General features: G+C 40.4%; 1 protein-coding gene across 4 annotated transcripts in view; it reads left to right on the plus strand.

Moving 5' to 3' along the window:
- Positions 1-16,947, plus strand: part of atp8a2 (ATPase phospholipid transporting 8A2) — a 510,439-nt gene extending 493,492 nt beyond the window's left edge. For 3 of the 4 annotated variants that reach the window (XM_072263012.1, XM_072263011.1, XM_072263013.1), the window contains 2 exons: positions 8,755-8,843; positions 15,557-16,947. In XM_072263012.1, the coding sequence (XP_072119113.1) occupies positions 8,755-8,843; positions 15,557-15,654 (187 nt within the window). In that variant the 3' untranslated portion in view covers positions 15,655-16,947. Of the gene's footprint in view, positions 1-8,754; positions 8,844-14,937; positions 15,081-15,556 lie in introns of all 4 variants that reach the window. The other variant, XR_011886570.1, reaches the window with a different exon arrangement.
- The last annotated feature ends 1,936 nt before the right edge of the window (positions 16,948-18,883 follow it).

Below are 18,883 nucleotides of genomic sequence, written 5' to 3' on the forward strand. Positions count from 1 at the left end.
ACAAGAGAAATTAGGGATAGTATCAATTCCAAAGAAGAAGCATACAAATTAGCCAGAGAAAGTGGCTCACCTGAGGACTGGGAGAAATTCAGAGTTCAGCAGAGGAGGACAAAGGGCTTAATTAGGAAGGGGAAAAAAGATTATGAGAGAAAACTGGCAGGGAACATAAAAACGGACTGTAAAAGCTTTTATAGATATGTAAAAAGGAAAAGACTGGTAAAGACAAATGTAGGTCCCCTGCAGACAGAAACAGGTGAATTGATTATGGGGAGCAAGGACATGGCAGACCAATTGAATAATTACTTTGGTTCTGTCTTCACTAAGGAGGACATAAATAATCTTCCAGAAATAGTAGGGGACAGAGGGTCCAGTGAGATGGAGGAACTGAGCGAAATACATGTTAGTGGGGAAGTAGTGTTAGGTAAATTGAAGGGATTGAAGGCAGATAAATCCCCAGGGCCAGATGGTCTGCATCCCAGAGTGCTTAAGGAAGTAGCCCAAGAAATAGTGGATGCATTAGTGATAATTTTTCAAAACTCGTTAGATTCTGGACTAGTTCCTGAGGATTGGAGGGTGGCTAATGTAACTCCACTTTTTAAAAAAGGAGGGAGAGAGAAACCGGGGAATTATAGACCGGTTAGCCTAACGTCGGTGGTGGGGAAACTGCTGGAGTCAGTTATCAAGGATGTGATAACAGCACATTTGGAAAGCGGTGAAATGATCGGACAAAGTCAGCATGGATTTGTGAAAGGAAAATCATGTCTGACGAATCTCATAGAATTTTTTGAGGATGTAACTAGTAGAGTGGATAGGGGAGAGCCAGTGGATGTGGTATATTTGGATTTTCAGAAGGCTTTTGACAAGGTCCCACACAGGAGATTAGTTTGCAAACTTAAAGCACACGGTATTGGGGGTAAGGTATTGGTGTGGGTGGAGAGTTGGTTAGCAGACAGGAAGCAAAGCGTGGGAATAAACGGGACCTTTTCAGAATGGCAGGCGGTGACTAGTGGGGTACCGCAAGGCTCAGTGCTGGGACCCCAGTTGTTTACAATATATATTAATGACTTGGATGAGGGAATTAAATGCAGCATCTCCAAGTTTGCGGATGACACGAAGCTGGGTGGCAGTGTTAGCTGTGAGGAGGATGCTAAGAGGATGCAGGGTGACTTGGATAGGTTGGGTGAGTGTGCAAATTCATGGCAGATGCAAATTAATGTGGATAAATGTGAAGTTATCCACTTTGGTGGCAAAAATAGGAAAACAGATTATTATCTGAATGGTGGCTGATTAGGAAAAGGGGAGGTGCAACGAGACCTGGGTGTCATTATACACCAGTCATTGAAAGTGGGCATGCAGGTACAGCAGGCGGTGAAAAAGGCGAATGGTATGCTGGCATTTATAGCAAGAGGATTCGAGTACAGGAGCAGGGAGGTACTACTGCAGTTGTACAAGGCCTTGGTGAGACCACACCTGGAGTATTGTGTGCAGTTTTGGTCCCCTAATCTGAGGAAAGACATTCTTGCCATAGAGCGAGTACAAAGAAGGTTCACCAGATTGATTCCTGGGATGGCAGGACTTTCATATGAAGAAAGACTGGATGAACTGGGCTTGTACTCTTTGGAATTTAGAAGATTGAGGGGGGATCTGATTGAAACGTATAAGATCCTAAAGGGATTGGACAGGCTAGATGCAGGAAGATTGTTCCCGATGTTGGGGAGGTCCAGAACGAGGGGCCACAGTTTGAGGATAGAGGGGAAGCCTTTTAGGACCGAGATTAGGAAAAACTTCTTCACACAGAGAGTGGCGAATCTGTGGAATTCTCTGCCACAGGAAACAGTTGAGGCCAGTTCATTGGCTATATTTAAGAGGGAGTTAGATATGGCCCTTGTGGCTACGGGGGTCAGGGGGTATGGAGGGAAGGCTGGGGCGGGGTTCTGAGTTGGATGATCAGCCATGATCATAATAAATGGTGGTGCAGGCTCGAAGGGCCGAATGGCCTACTCCTGCACCTATTTTCTATGTTTCTATGTTTCTATCCTTTCTTAGATATGGGGCCCAAAATTGCTCACAATACTCCATATGTGGGCTGACAAAGACTTGCGTCTTGATACTTCTGAAGGAGCCTTTGAAGGGCATGCACTAAGGTGATCCTTGCCTTTTCGATAGTCCATCAAGGGTATTGAAGGATCAAGAATGACTTGCTTCAGGTATTGAGGATGTTGTGGTGCCCAGTGTAGGTATTACAATTCCTCTACAGATAAGGCAGGAGTAGGTGGGCAGAGGGTAGTTTGTGAGGTTGTACACTCCTGTGTTTTGTGCTCCCTTTGCACAAACTGAGGGTTGACAATACTGTTCTAAATGTTCTTTGCTTTAAGTGCTTGTGGGCCAGCCATTGCCTAGAGTCAGTGTGGATGCTGTACTACTTCAAGGAGACTTTAAATGTACTTTAAAATCTTTTTTTGTGTCTGCTTGCAATTATCTTCCAGAACAGAACTTGGGATATAATGTCTGTTTCGGGAATTTGGAATGTGGCATGCAAATAACATACCAAAGCCAGTGTAAGTGACTCAGAGTAATTAGGGCCTCAGTGTTGAGGATGTTGGCCTGGGACAGGACAATGGTGTTAGCACACTTATTGTTCCAACGAATTTGGAGAATTTTGTTTGGACAATACTTGTCCAGTGCCTTAACATGTCTGGTGCAGGTCTTGGAAAGTTTAAGGTCGTGATCTTCAAATGTGCTTGCCCCGATCAACCAAAAACTATGCTGACACAAGAATTGTTCATTGGCAGTGCCATAGTTGTAACAGTCTGATGATTATCCTCATCTGATTACTTTTTTCCCGTGGCTAGACAAGAATTGTTCATCGGTTATCCTCATCTGATTACTTTTTCCCAGTGGCTAGACAAGTTTCTGACTTAGAAGTATTGGGCCTAGCCCTTGAAAGTGTTGGTTGGCTTTGATGTATTTCTTTAACAGTTCAGTAACTCTAGATCTGTGTAATTTTATGTCCGTCAGTCTTGATCACAATATTTACTGGTATCACATAATCTTCTATGAACCTGTTGAAGGTACTAAACAAGGTTAAGTTATTGATATGGCTGCTGCTGTTGAACAAATTTATTATATTTAGTTATCATAAGCTAATCAATGATTTTTCCATCATCATTAGTGATAACATTTAACCTTCATGAGAGGAGCTTCCAACATTAAAAGAAATTAATGGTACCATGAATGATGAAATCATCCATGAATTTTCTAACTTGTATTTCAGTCTGATTTTTTTAATGACTCAATAGCCTTCTCAGACATTAAAAGCTACAAAATATAATCCCCCCAGTCTCTGAGGTGGGACATAGCCCAACAGAGGGGTCAGCAGGATATGTAACAGACACGCACACAAGTATTTTCAATCATAGGGATTATGTCTGCTTTTTGAAAGCAAGCATGGTGTAAGTGCCTTGGTCAGCTTCTAAGTCAGCTTCTTTACAACAATTTTAAAAATTAAAGAGACTTCAGAGATTATTATCAGAAGTGAAAGATTAAGTCGTAATTGTTACAGTATTAATGTAGTAATTTTGGAGAATATCTCCCTTCTATGCTCAAAAGTGTTAAGTGATTTTTATATAATATATGTGAAACTGAACACGTGTGGGGAAGCTTCATGAATTAATTCCATTTAAAATGTTTTCTAATGATTAAATTGGAATTACAAACGTTTGTAGATGTTTTGTTGGTACGTTGTATTTTACTGAGAAAGGGGGAATCAAGAATCCTAGAAATTACAGACTTCTAAATAGGAATAAAGTTGACATAATCATTTGCCGATAAAAGATTATCAAACAGTAAATCAGGTAAAGTGGAAAAGCTCCATTTTGAAGGTTATTTTATAACCTTGTAGATGAAATAAAAGCAAATTTGTCTCTGCAATGGTTCATTCAAAAAGTGTTAATTGTGTGTTCTTTGGAACCTGATAGTTTCTCATTACAATTTGTTTATTTCCCTTATGCAAATATGTAGATTCTAATAGAGTATCATTTCTGACACTGGGTGAAGAGAACTAAGCATTGTTGGTAAAGAAAATATCAAACCTAATTACAACATGTACACTGAATGGGAGCCTGTAGCACTAATGAGGGGGAGTCGGCTGATATCTAAAGTGGGCAACAGGATGAGTGACCATTAGTTCCAGGAACAAAGAAAAAATCCCACCCCTGGTGCACATGTTCACTGTTCTTTATGATGACATTTGCTTTGATTTGATGCTGAGAATGGTGAACACAGGAATAGGAAATAACGGAACATTGAAAACCGGTTGTCAAAAGCAGAATTTATCCCTCTTATGTTCACGAACGTTTGAAGACAACTCCTTGCATCTGTTGGAGATAGATATATTTTAATTGCTATGTTATGTATTCATTTTAAAAAGTTTTCATCTGCATATTTCTGCACAGACGTGCTTCACAATCAAAATGAAGATCATGTAAGATTTGCACCTCTAATACCCTGCTTTGCCCTGTATTGTTTTTATATCACTAATTGCTTGCAAATTTTCTGGGTGGTCCAGCTGTGAACTAGATAATAGTGTGACTAAATCTGTCAAAGATTTTCAAGTCTTTTTTTCTCACTTGTACTTCAGTGGTCTCCAACTGGTTCTAATCATTGTGATGTCGCTTTCTTTTGTTCTTCTAAAATTCCATCACACATGCTTATACTCTGCTAAAGGAGAATTCAAATAGGCTTCTGTGGGCTTTCTCTTGCCCTCATTTAGAAGATTATCTGAATTCTAAGTGACACAGTGGTCAGGGAAGGACATGGGCTGCATTGTCTGGTTTTGTGTTGTGTGCGTGTCCCACATGCAGCCCTCTTTTCCCTCGATACTCTTACAGGGTATCCCCGCTGGCTGTGATACTTTGTGTGTATTGTATTCTCTCTGATGGTATGTCACTGTAATTCACTTGTTTTTAATCAGTTAAGTCATTCCACAAACACTTGGAAACTGGGTTGTTTGATTTCATCTTCTCAGGTTCTGTAACATTAAAAGAATGTGGTAACTTAAAATATTAGATTCTCATTGAGTAACATTAATATGTTTTTAGTGTTTTCAAAACATCATTGCTTAAGACTGGATAGTTCTAAATAATTTAATTTGTACATGTTTAGGGCTTTGTCATTTCAAATCCATGAAAAATGCCAATCTTCCTGGTCTGAAAATAAATCTTGGTCAGTCTTCTCACGAATGCCAAAACAGTATCTCACCATTTCAGTGGTTGACCCCCAGCCATGACCTATTCACAACTGTGAATACCCTCGAAGTGCTATTTTCTCAAAGCCATCATTGTGAGCATAGGGGACTGACTACACAAGCATTTTTCTCAAGGCCAATGCAAAGCAGTGGTTTTGATACCACTCTTGAAATTCTCTTTCGTTCAAAGTTTCAGGGCTGCAATTTTCTCAATGAAGGGGGGCACATTCTTCATGAAGTGATGTAAATAAACAATTATTAATAATGGGCACCGCAGTAGTGTCATGGGTTAGCACAATGCTATTAAAGGGAGTTCAATTTCAGCGCCATCTGTAAGGAGTCATCTGTACGTCCTACCCATGGGTTTTCCTGGGCTGCGAGGGTTTCCTCCCACAGTCCAAAGATATCCTCAGTAGGTTAATTGGTCACTGTAAACTGCCTCATGATTAGGTTAGGGTTAATCGGGGTTGTTGGGGGTTGCTGGGGCAGTGTGGCTCACAGGACCGGAAGCCCTGCTCCACACTGTGTTGCTAAATAACAATAAAATTATGGTCAAGCCCCGACACAAGAATCAGATTCAGATATATTATCACTTTCTTATGTAAAGTGAAATTTGTTGAATTGCTGCATCAGTACAACACAAATAGAAACATAGAGACATAGAAAATAGGTGCAGGAGTAGGCCATTCGGCCCTTCGAGCCTGCACCACCATTCAGTATGATCATGGCTGATCATCCAACTCAGAACCCTGTACCAGCCTTCCCTACATACCCCCCGATCCCTTTAGCCACAAGGGCCCTATCTAACTCCCTCTTATATATAACCATTGAACTGGCCTCAACGGTTTCCTGTGGCAGAGAATTCCACAGATTCACCACTCTCTGTGTGAAGTTGTTTTTCCTAATCTCGGTCCTAAAAGGCTTCCCTTTTATCCTCAAACTGTGACCCCTCATGCTGGACTTCCCCAACATCGGGAACAATCTTCCTGCATCTAGCCTGTCCAATCCCTTTAGGATTTTATACGTTTCAATAAGCTCCCCCCTCAATCTTCTAAATTCCAGCGAGTATCAGCCTAGTCGATCCAATCTTTCATCATATGAAAGTCCTGCCATCCCAGGAATCAATCTGGTGAATCCTCTTTGTACTCCCTCTATGGCAAAAATGTCTTTCCTCAGATTAGGGGACTAAAACTGCACACAATACTCCAGGTGTGGTCTCACCAAGGCCTTGTACAACTGTGTAGTACCTCCCTGCTCCTGTACTCGAATCCTCTTGCTATGAATGCTAGCATACCATTCACCTTTTTCACCGCCTGCTGTATCTGCATGCCCACTTTCAATGACTGGTGTATAATGACACCCAGGTCTCGTTGCACCTCCCCTTTTCCTAATCTGTCACTTCTCAGATAACAATCTGTTTTCTTGTTTTTGCCACCAAAGTGGATAACCTCACATTTATCCACATTAAATTGTATCTGCCATGAATTTGCCCATCACCTAACCTATCCAAGTCACCCTGCATCCTTTTAGCATCCTCCTCACAGCTAACACTGCCGTCCAGCTTCGTGTCATCCACAAACTTGGAGATGCTGCATTTAATTCCCTCATCTAAGTCATTAATATATATTGTAAACAACTGGGGTCCCAGCACTGAGCCTTGCAGTACCCCACTAGTCACTGCCTGCCATTCTGAAAAGGTCCCGTTTATTCCCACATAAAATGACTATAAATTGCAATATGAAGTACAAAAATGGGAATAATGAGGCAGTGTTCAGGGATTCACAGACAGTTCAGAGATCTAATGGTGGAAGGGGAAGAAACTGTTTCTGAATCATTAAGTGTGAGTCTTCAAGCTCCTGTACCTCCCACCGCCCCCCATGCTAATTACAAGAGGAGAGAATGTCTTGGATGGTGAGAGCTCTTGCTGATGAATGCCATTTTCTTGAGGTATCACCTTCAGATTAAAATAAAAATACTAGTTATCTCCTTTACTTAGCTTTAACAAGCTGCAATGAAAAAGCCTGCTCCCTCCACGACTAATTTTGTGTTCTGACTAAATTCTTATTAGACACTGCATATAGATTAAAAACTTACTTTGAAGAATTTAGGTTGCTCAAGATACAATTACTTTTTTAATTCTCCTTGTAATATTAGACAATTGATGGAATTTGGCAACAGGAAATTGGTAATAATTCTAATGCTGAAGCACAGTTTTTGAACAATTTATACTTGACCTCTCCAGTGCAATCTGAGACACCAAAACCCAGTGCCACAAAATGAATTTTAACGAAACAAGAGGACAATGGTGTTGATATGGCAGGAGCCTATACAGAATGACAAGATGCAGGTCTGCAGCTGTGATTCTTAATTATACAGCCCCTGTCCCATGCCTGGTGAACTGGAATTTCCTTGGAGAAAAAAAAATCACAACACTGCCTCATGTATATTTTTGTTATTTCCTCCTAATTTTCTCTCGCCTTCAGCTGAAAGTAGTAGTCCACAATGGAAAATCTACAAAGTGCATTTCAGTCTAATCCTAGCAGTTGTAATGCATTTTGAGCCTTGATAAAGGACTATGAGACTAAGGCAGACATAGCTATGCCTAATGCTGCTAATTCTATCAGCATTCTTCAGGTCATACGTGGACATTTACTAATATGAGTTGCTGGTTAGCAATCAGCAGTAGGAGCCATATATCATTTTTCCACCCTTTCACCTCCTTCCTTTCTATCTCCTCCCTCTTCTGCCCACAACTATTTTTGTCCCCTCCACTATTTTTATTGACGTACAGTACCTCATACCTCACACCTACTCACCTTTCCTGCTCCCCCATGAACTCCATTGCCCTTGCCTTCTTTGGTTCTTCCCCACCTTGACCCCCACTGTTCCCCACTCTCATTTCACTTCTTCCCCCCCCCCCCATCCGACTCCTACCATGGGAGTGATGTGTACAGTTGGGATAATACTGATCTTCAAAAGAAACGAGTAAGAGGCAGCGATAATTATGATATTTTGATAGAATGAAGCAGAAACTGCTTGAAATCTGAAATACCTCTTTTTCAGTATATGTAACTGTAAACATATCCTCTCTAATAAGTAATCTACAAAGATGGCAAACTTCCTTAATTGTTTTCTAGCAGCAAATTAAATCAAACACCAGGACGCTTACAAAACCTGTATTCAGGAGTCTTTAAATTAAAGATTTAGTTTGCCTCTCACCAAGCAATTAAGAGGTTTTGTTTGGTTTTTAAGTCAAGCCTGTTCATTGTTAACAAGTTGCAATTAGCATTTTTGGTATATTAATTATTGGTTGAGGAAATTGCCTCTATTTAATTGCTATCCTAATGAGTCACTGGATCTTGCAGTTAAATGACTAATTGTTCTGAATTTTATGCTATGCGTTTGCCAAATGCTTACAACCTGTTTCACTGCACATATCAAAACATGCCAGAAACCTGGCTTACCATTTAAAAGCATTGCACTTCCATATGGTGTGTTTCTGTCCACAGCCTGAATGAGCGTGCCTATTTGCTGAAGAGGGTGTTTAAGAGAAGTTCTTCAAGCCTTGCTCGGGCCCAGCCCAGTTATCGTGTGTCACGTAGGTATTCCTCTGCTTCAGACTCTTGCACTTACATTTTTACATCTAAAGAAATGTTTGGCCTTTTTATGAATGTGTATTGGCAATATTTTACAGAATTTTCATCACATGTCTTACCTAATCAATATTTTGTTTACTTTTGCACAGTGCTTAAGAAGTTACATTTTTCACTGCTGTCAAGTATGCACATCATTGTTAAAAGTGTACTGAATTAAATGCGTTTTCCTATACTTTTTTTGCTCTCTGCAAAACTGGAGAAAGTAAATGAGAAAACCTGTTTCTCTGAGAATTCTTCAGTTTGATTACCTGCTCAGCCCTCAATGATAAACTATGCATAACTGATCAACCGTTCTAACCTGAAACGTCAACAATTGCTTTCTCCCTCCCGCAAATGCTGCGTTCCTCCAGCAGATTGTCTATGGTTCCAGATTCCAGCATCTGCAATCTCTTGTGTTTTCAGGATTTTGTGGACGACCCTTTAGGACAGCAGCAAGCATGCTGTTTCACAGTTCCTTGGCCAACAATTCATACATTTTCCAAATTATCAGCCTTCTCCCTCCCCTTTGTCTTCCCAGTCTGCAAACTTCAATCATATTTAATTTATGCATCACAGTCATATTAGTTTATTTGATGTGTAACCTTTTTGTACAGGTCCTTTCAGCCGCATTCATCATATGTTTAAACACTCTAAAACTTTGTCTGTGGTGTGTTTTTCTCCTTTGAGATACAATATTTTCTGTAGTCTTAACAAGTGATCATGTGTGTGTTTGTGTATATATATGTGGTTTTCTTCCATTTTTTTCCCTACAACAGAGTAAGAGCCTGTTTCAGCTCTTCAAGTCAGTATCAACTCTCAGAGAAATCACAATCTCCTGCCAAGTTTCCCTGTAACCTGTTCCCTCCACATTCCTATCAGACGCCTCTAAATTCTACTACATAACTGTAAACCAGGGGTGATTTAGTGTCCATTAACCTCCCATCTTTCATCTTTGAGATGCAAGAGGAAGCAGATTATCTGAGGAAACCCACACAATCACAGAGAGAACATCCAAATATCACACAAACTACACCAATGGTCAGGATTGAACCCAGGTTACTGGAGCTGTGAGTCGGCAGCTTCATTAGCTGTACCATTACACTGCCAATGTAGCCTTTCTGTTAATTATTCTATTTTTCCTCTATTTCATTTAATGGTCTCGCTTTCTATTCAGGACCAAGAATTGTTTGCATACAGCCCATTTAGATATTTATCTTCATCCTTGATTATAAAATATTAAATGCTGTAAGCTTGCACCGTGTTATTCAGGATACAGGAAGGGAAGAGAGTTGCATAGTTCCGCTATAAAGGTTTCTAAGGAATCCGTAGCTCTTATGGATTTTCCCTGCTGACTTCACTACTGATGTTTGGAGGTTAACTTCATTGAAGTAATGAGCGCTAGGCTAAAGTAGCATAATGTCCCTTTCTTCCACATCTATACAGGATATCCATTGCAAGTAACCCGTAGCACCTCAGCATGGCGCATATCAGTTTACATCCTGGTTAGGTCTAAGGGCAAGGAGCCAGGCCAATCCAAACTTTAGCAAGTTCCTAACCTGTAAAACTGACACTACTAAATAGCTGCTGGTCAAAGGAGAGATAAATACTTGAATAAAACAAATGCAAATATTCTGTTATGTTAATATAAACAGTGCATTCTCCACTTGCATGAGGGAACTGAGTATTTGGGTCACTATTTTGATCCACTCATGTTCCTGCTGATAATGATTGATGTTTGCCTGGGAGTGCTGTGTGATTTATGAGAGTTAAAATCAATTGAGGATTTTCTTTGACTGGTTAAGGACGTTAAATAGTGTAGGGAAGGGGAAAAAGAGGGGAGGAGTTTAATTGTACTTTAAAACTTGAATGAAATCTCGCTACTCAGAAACCTTGTTATCCTGAGTTGTGGATATTAGAACCTCACTACCTTGCAGCATCTGTGTTTACATTATTTATATTTTGGTACAACCTTTGTGTCAGAAAAATGGAAATTGATAAAATAATCAGAAAAATTATTTCTCCAGAATGTATCTTTACATTTACACTGCTTCAGTGAACTATTAACTCTCATACAAAATCATGCACAAATTATTAATTTCAATTTAATTTTAGCCAGTTACAGAAGTTTGGTCATCAGGAATACTTGAGATTAAAATTACCCAATCACATCCCCTGTATTGGAACTGACAGAATGCAGCCTTTATATACAAAGTGTAACAATATTTGTTTCTTATGAGTACATTTCATGAAAATGAAGAAAAACTGACTGTAAGCATGAATTATTTTTTTCCAAGAGTGTGAATGGGTTTTTCATTGATGTTTAGGTTTTTCTTAAATCTTCTTGTATTTTCATACTGGGGATTAGCATTCACACTGTGAGGTCTGCCCTCTGACCTTTCCCTAGTTTTGTTATATGGGGTGTTGTGTATGTATTATGGATCATTCATTGTCTTCATATGTATAGAATGACATTGTGGAAAAACTGGGACTACTATCAATAGGGTACAAAGGACTGTGAGGTGGGTACCTTCTCTTTGATACTTCATACATCTCAATTTATGCAGCTCATGGAGAAGCTGGTATCAAACATACAGCATAGTACTACATTCCTTGCTGCACTTTTGTATTACCCGGTGTTGTTTGGATGGCAAGGTTGAAAATGCGTCTCTACCAAAGGAGATGTAAGGCACTCTGCTAGTCTGCAGGTTACCCTTGGGCAAGGTGTAGCACCTGCTTAGCCGATCAGGGTCACCTGAAGCCATGGGAGCAGGTGGTGGATGGTCGTATGAGCAACTGGTTATGAGACCTCAAAAAACAGACAGACAATCTCTGAAGAGTATTGATAATGGCTGGGGGCACCCATCTTGTAAAGGCACTGCCTAGCAGAAGGCAATGGCAAATCACTGCTGTCAAAAATTTGCCGGTCCTGGAGACACAATGATTGTCCATGCCATACAACATGGTACATAATGAACGAATAGCATTGCTATTCACAAGTGGGAGCTTGTGACGATATTATCTCCGTTCTTAGTTCACTTTAGGTAAATTGCATAAAACCTAAAGAAGAAAGTGAGGAGAAGTATTTGTGGTACAGAACTAACCCAGTAACTTCAGAGAGTTATGAATAAAACAGAAAATGGCAGGCTCAGCAGCAGATATAAAAACGGAAATAGATCCTCCACACCACAGATGCTGTTGGACCGGTTGAGTGTTTCCAGTGTTTTCTGTTTTTATTTCAGACTTGGTTTTCAAATCAGTAAGTTTCTAGGCATGGCACCAAGTCTGCAGACACCTAGCCATTTAGTATGAATGCTAGGTTAATTCAGCAGCTCTAATTTGGGTATAGAGGGAGAAGGTACAGTTTCCCACTCTGCTGGATTTCAGTGCCATGTCACAGCAACAATTTGCATGAATAAAACAGTTTTTAAACAGTAAAATGACTCGTGGCTTGTCATCTAGAGGTTTATCAACAGTTTTGTTCAGAACAACAAAGTAGTGCTATTAGAACAGGTCAAAAAGCTTGGTCAAAGAGCTAAGTTTTAAGATGCACAAGGAAGAGAGAGTATGATGAGGGATGGAAAACTTGAAACGTAGGGTCTAAGGAAATGAATACATGTGGTGGTGTGGAAATCAGGCATCATTGCAAGGAGAAGGAGGGGTCAATTTGAAAACTGAAAGATGTAGGCATTTGCAGGATGCCAGTATACAGACCAGATGGAAGAGCTGGATGTTGTGAATCAGGATATAGGCAGCAGACTTTGGGGTGCAGGTTGGAAGATGGCCAGGTGAGTATTTGAAGGGAGAATGACAGAGGTAATGAAGTCACAGATAAGTTGAGGCAGAGAGTTGCAGTGTTTCAGAGGTGAGTGGACGCAGTGTTGGTGAAGGAAATGGACGCTGACAGATCAGTTTGGTCAGAGAGGATACCAAGATTACAAACAGTCATGTTCAGCCTCAGGCAGTGGTCAGTGAGAAGAATAGAACTGGTATCTACTGGGTAGTTTCATCATGAGAACTGAAATTGCAGGATGCTTCTAATAGTATCTGTCCCCTTTCCTTGAATACCTTGTATTTAGTTGAACATATTTAAATGAATCATTTTCATAGTTCAGCCTGACTGCTTCTAATTCTAATCTTCCTAAGATTTAACTTGTGTCCTAGTTAACTGAATCCCTCCTCATAGCAAATATTGTCCAGTGCAATTCAGGCAATTCCACAAGACACAGGAGCAGAATTAGGCTATTCAACCCATCAAATCTGCTCCTCTATTCCACGATGGGTGATTTATTAACCCTCTCAATGCCATTCTCTTGTCTTCTCCCCATAATCTTTGATGCCCTTTCCAATCAAGAACCTATCAGTCTTTGCTTTAGATGTACCCAATGAGTTGGCCATCTGTGGCAATGAATTCCACCAATTCACCACCCTCTGGCTAAAGAAATTCCTCCTCATCTCTGTTGTAAAGGGACATCTCTCTATTCTGTTGCAGTGGTCTCTGGTCCTAAATTCCCACACTATAGAGCACATCCTCTCCACATCCACTCTACCTAGACCAAGGGTTCCCAACCTTTTTTATGCCATGGATCCCTACTATTTAACCGAGGGGTCCATGGACTCCAGGTTGAGAACCCTTCATCTAGGCCTTTGATAGGTTTCAATAAGTTCTTCCTTCATTCTTCAAAACTTAAGCACGTACAGGCCCAGAACTATCAAGTGAACCTCCTCTGGAGCCTCTCCAATATCAGCACATCTTTTCTTAGATAAGGACCCCAAATCTGCTCTCAGTACTCCATCCAAGAGCAGTCTGACCAATGCTTTGTGAAGCCTCAGCATTACATCCTTTTTATATTCTAGGCCTCTTGAGATTAATGCTAATATTGCATTTGCCTTCCTTACTGCTAACTCAACTTGTAAATTAACCTCAAGCAACACACACAAAAATTGCTGGTGAATGCAGCAAGCCAGGCAGCATCTATAGCAAGAGGTACAGTCGACGTTTCAGGCCGAGACCCATCGTCAGAACTTTCAGGGATTCCTGCACAAGGACTCCCAAGTCCCTTTGCAGCTTTAATTTTTGAATTTTCTTCCCATTTAGAAAATAGTCTATGCCTTTATTCTGTCTACCAAAGTGCATGACCATAAATTTCCCTACACTATATTTCAACTGCTACTTTGTCCATTCTCATAATCTGTCCAAATCTTTCTGCAAACTCCCTGCTTCCTCAACACTACCTGCCCTTCCACCTATCTTTATATTGTCTGCAAACTTGACCATAAAGCCACCAATTCTGTCATCCAGATCACTGACGTATAATGTGAAAAGAGGCCGTCCCAACACCGACTCTTGCAGAACACCACTAGTCACTGGCAGTTCCCTTTTACTAATCTGGAAAGTTTCAAATGGATCACTTCCAGACCCCACCATGACGGAAAAGAAATACATTAACTTATTTTAAATTTTTGATATCATAAAGCATCTTTTCCCTTGTGGTTTTCCCCACCTCAGACATTATACTAATTAGGAGCAGGCACTTAGAATCTTTTCCACCAATCAATATGGTCGTAACCTTTCAGGTTTCCTGCCTGTTCTCAGTAACCTTTCAGCCTTCTGTTATCAAAAAGCTATCTAATTCTACCTCAAAAATAGTTGCTGCTTTTTGGAGAAAAGAGTTCCAAACATTTATTCCTATTTAACCCCTAGTTTTTATATCTCCCCCTCCCTCATTCCCACCAATCTTGTTCATTTCAATCAAGTCCCCAAGCACTCAATTATCCTCTGACAGATACAAGCACAGTCCATCGAACCTTATGTTATAAGGTGGGGTATTATTTTAGTAAACCTCTGAGTGATAACTAACATGTTAACACTCTATCAAGAAGGAAAGAGACTCGTATTGTGTGCAGTACTCCAGATGTGGCCTCACCACTATCCTGTATAGTTAAAGCATACTCTCCTAGCTTGTGTATTAATTTGGGCAGGGTCAAGCTGGCTGATAGTCATCAGTCTTTTGTAACGAAGTTTGTCTCAGACTTCTCTGCATGTTCCACCAAATACAGGAGTTTCAGATGAACGGTACTTATCACTGAGCACAGACATGGTGAGCATAGGGCCCAGTGAACTTCACATCTGAGTCTTAGTTTCACACCACAGAACACTGGTAGAAGGGTGCCTTACTAATTCTTTGACTTTATGGCAAAAGGTAAGTGTTCCATTTATTTTTAAAATATTTTAATTATTTATTGACATCTTTTGGTGTTTACAATTTTATTGATTTTTGCATTTTTTTGTAGTACCTATTTGACTAGTTTGTAAGATGCTTCTCTCTATCAGACACTTAAAAATGTTTCACAACCTTTGGGGTGAGCTTTCAAAAATAATCTGGGCCAGTTGAAGCTCAGGATGCGTCACATGATTCAGACTGGTACTTGGGACTTGCTGGGCATCCCATGATCCAGTCAGGTGAATAGGGTTAGCTCTTGGCATCTGGAATAACTATGTCTGGATGAGTGGAAGTTCTGAGTAGCGAGTCTGGGGAGCAAGCTGCAACAAGTATGACCACATGTGTTGGATTGCCACGAGTTACAGTATATTTAATGTAAGAATCTTCGTTTAACAGGATGTGGAAGCAGAACCAATATGCCATTAGTAATATGTAGTGATTTTTCTCTGTTTCAGATGGATATGCTTTTTCTCAAGATGAAAATGGTGTGGTTTCACAAAGAGACTTAATCCGTTCATATGAGACCCGCAAAGTGAAATTAACTGCAGACTGATCAGAGTTACCTTCTTCAAGTGTTGGACTGATTGGCAATTCCCGAGCGTGCTGGTCATCAGTACTGTTCGTAATCAGTGACACCTAAGAGAAAAAAATCCTTTTACTTGTGGCCTTAGCCAAAAAGATGGATTTATGTAGGTTCTCTGAAATTTAATCCTGTATTTTGTGTTGCTGTTTTGGTCAGACTGAAATAATGTTATATATATGAAATATAGCTGCTTATAAAAAGTAACTGTTGAAAAGAGTGCTGTGCCTTTAGGTGGAATGGAACAAAACTGCCACTCCTTACCCCGCACCCTCCCTCCCAACCCCTCAAAATCTCACAGGTTCAAAACATCTTTTATCTGTACTGGAACTGAAGGATGGAGTGGGTGAGGTATTTGTATATTTAATTCACTTGGCCCACAATATCTGAATTTTGACTGCAATTTCTTGGTAGTGGGAGGATGGGGACACATTGGCCCTGCCATTGGAAGTTGGTGAATGCCTTTGAGATCTCGTATTTGTTATAAAAAGTACATACACAGCTGTTCAACTTGTCATACAATAGTAACATATGAGCAACCTAGCTGTATCTCAAAAAAAACTATAGACAATCAGAATGAGCTCATATCCCAGACTTGCTACTTAAACCACTGGGATTTCTGATGATCTGCTTAATGCTTTTGTGATATTCTGATGTACTATAATATTCCCAAACAATGTTTTGTGCAGCAATCTAATTACCAAATGCAGAGAAATCATACATGGTATGTTAGCCTTTTTGGGAAAATATAATCTTTGATGGTTTGGCACACATATGTGACTTAATCCGTGTGTGCTCGGTTGTTGAGATAGTGAGGCATAATGAAAGTCAATACGCACTGCCTCTAACTTACTGAACAACTGACTTGGACTCCCCTTCTAAGGAATAACTAACTGATTTTCCCGTATGATATGAGCACCAACCGAAACTGTTGTTCCCATCTTATTACTGGCCTCTATCCCCTTGCTAGGTATCTTGCAATAGACTGCAGTAGCTGCTATTTCAACAGAGCTGAATCTGTAGCTCACGAATATCTGGAGAAAATTAATGCCCCATTATTTATCCCCAGTATGCATTTAAAAACTAAATATGTTTATAGTTTGGAAGTCAACTGAAGTCCAATGATAAATCCTGTCTGAGCCACAGCTGATGGTTAGAGTTACTTTTTTAAATTAATTCTAAGGGCATTCAGACATAGAGTCAAGTTACATTTTTTAAATATACAGTACCTTCTATAAGAATTACCATATATAAATATTGAATTAAAGCAACAAAAATTACTTCACTTGCATTGTCTGCTAAATGTTGTTTTCTTCTCACCACTTTTTAATATTTAAGATGTAGTAATGTTATGATTGCACTTTTGTTTAGATTATGAGAACACTCAGTCCTCTTTTATTGTCATTTAGAAATACATGCATGCATTAAGAAATGATACAATGTTTCTCCAGAGTGATATCACAGAAAACAGGACACACCAAATACTAACACTGACAGAATTACATAATTATAACATATAGTTACAGCAGTGCAAAGTAATACCATAATTTGATGAAGAACAAACCATGGGCACGGTAAAAAAATGTCTCAAAGTCCCTGAGTCGATCAACTCCCAAGTCCCCGATAGCAGGCGGCAAAAGGGAGAAACTCCCTGCCATAAATCTCCAGGCACCATCAACTTGCTGATACCTTGGAAGCAGCCGACCACAGCCGACACTGAGTCCATCCATCCGAAAACCTTGAGCCTCCGACCAGCCCCTCCGATACAGCCTCCCGAGCGCCTTCGACCTAGCCCCGGCCGCTGAAACGAGCAAAACCGAGGATTCGGGGCCTTCTGCTCCGGAGATTCCGGTTACCACACAGTTGCAGCGGCAGTGAAGCGGGCATTTCAGAAGTTTTCCAGATGTTCCTCCGTGCTCTGACGTCCGTCTCCATCAAATCAGAATTGTGTACGGTCCCCTACTTGACAGATTACAGATATCATTCACTAGAGAGGCCGCGCGTGCGCTTAGTTGAATATTCTTGATGTTAATGATCTTTTATGTATCTCAAAGTTTAAAGTATATTGATATCAAAATATGTATACGATATACTACCTTGAGATTAGTCTCCTTACAGCCACAAAACAAAGAAAACCAATAGAGCCCATTAAAACAGACCGTCAAACACCCAATGTGCAAAAAAAATCAAATCATATAAACAATAAAAAGTAAGCAAATAACATTCAGAACAAAAAAGTGAATTCACAGCCACAAAGCCGGTCATCGTTGCAGCCAGTCCTGGAGTCCATTACTTGCAGACCACAACCTCAGTTCAGCACCAAGACAAGTAAATCTTGCTGAGCAGTGAGATGAACTCTGGCCGGTTCCTCATCTCCAGCCCGAACACAGAGGTTTTCAATCTAGCATCAGAATCAGGTTTATTATCACCGGCATGTGACGTGAAATTTGTTAACTTAGCAGCAGCAGTTCAATATAATACATAATCTAGCAGAGAGAGGGAAAAAAAATAAAATAAAACATAATAAATAAACAAGTAAATCAATTACGTCTATTGAATAGATCAGTGGTCCCCAACCTCCGGGCTGCAGACAGATACATTACTGCGAAGCATGCAGTGGTGCAGCGGTAGCTGGGATGCACCCAGCACATCTTTAAGAAAAAAGCCGAAATAAACAAGCTGATTAATTAGGTGCTGCCCGGCACCTAATTAATTAGCTTGTTTATTTTGGCTTTTTTTAAAAAGATGTGCTGGGTGCATCCCGGCTACCACTGCACCCCTGCATGCTTCGCGGCCCGGAGATTGGGGACCACTGGAATAGATTATTAAAAAATATGCAAAAACAGAAATACTGTATATTAAAAAAAAGCGAGGTGGTATCCAAAGCTTCAAAGTCCAGTTAGGAATTGGATGGCAAAGGGGAAGAAGCTGTTCCTGAATCACTGAGTGTGTACCTTCAGGCTTCTGTATCTCCTACCTGATGGTAACAGTGAGAAAAGGGCATGTCCTGGGTGCTGGAGGTCCTTAAAAATGGACGCTGCCTTTCTGAGACACGGCTCTTTGAAGATGCCCTGGGTACTTTGTAGGCTAGTACCCAAGATGTAGCCAACCAAATTACAACCCTCTGCAGCTTCTTTTGGTCCTGTGCAGTAGTTCCCCCGCCCCCCCGGCCATACCAGACAATGATGCAGCCTGATAGAAT

Source organism: Mobula birostris, chromosome 7, assembly GCF_030028105.1.
Source record: "Mobula birostris isolate sMobBir1 chromosome 7, sMobBir1.hap1, whole genome shotgun sequence".
Lineage (NCBI taxonomy): Eukaryota > Metazoa > Chordata > Chondrichthyes > Myliobatiformes > Myliobatidae > Mobula > Mobula birostris.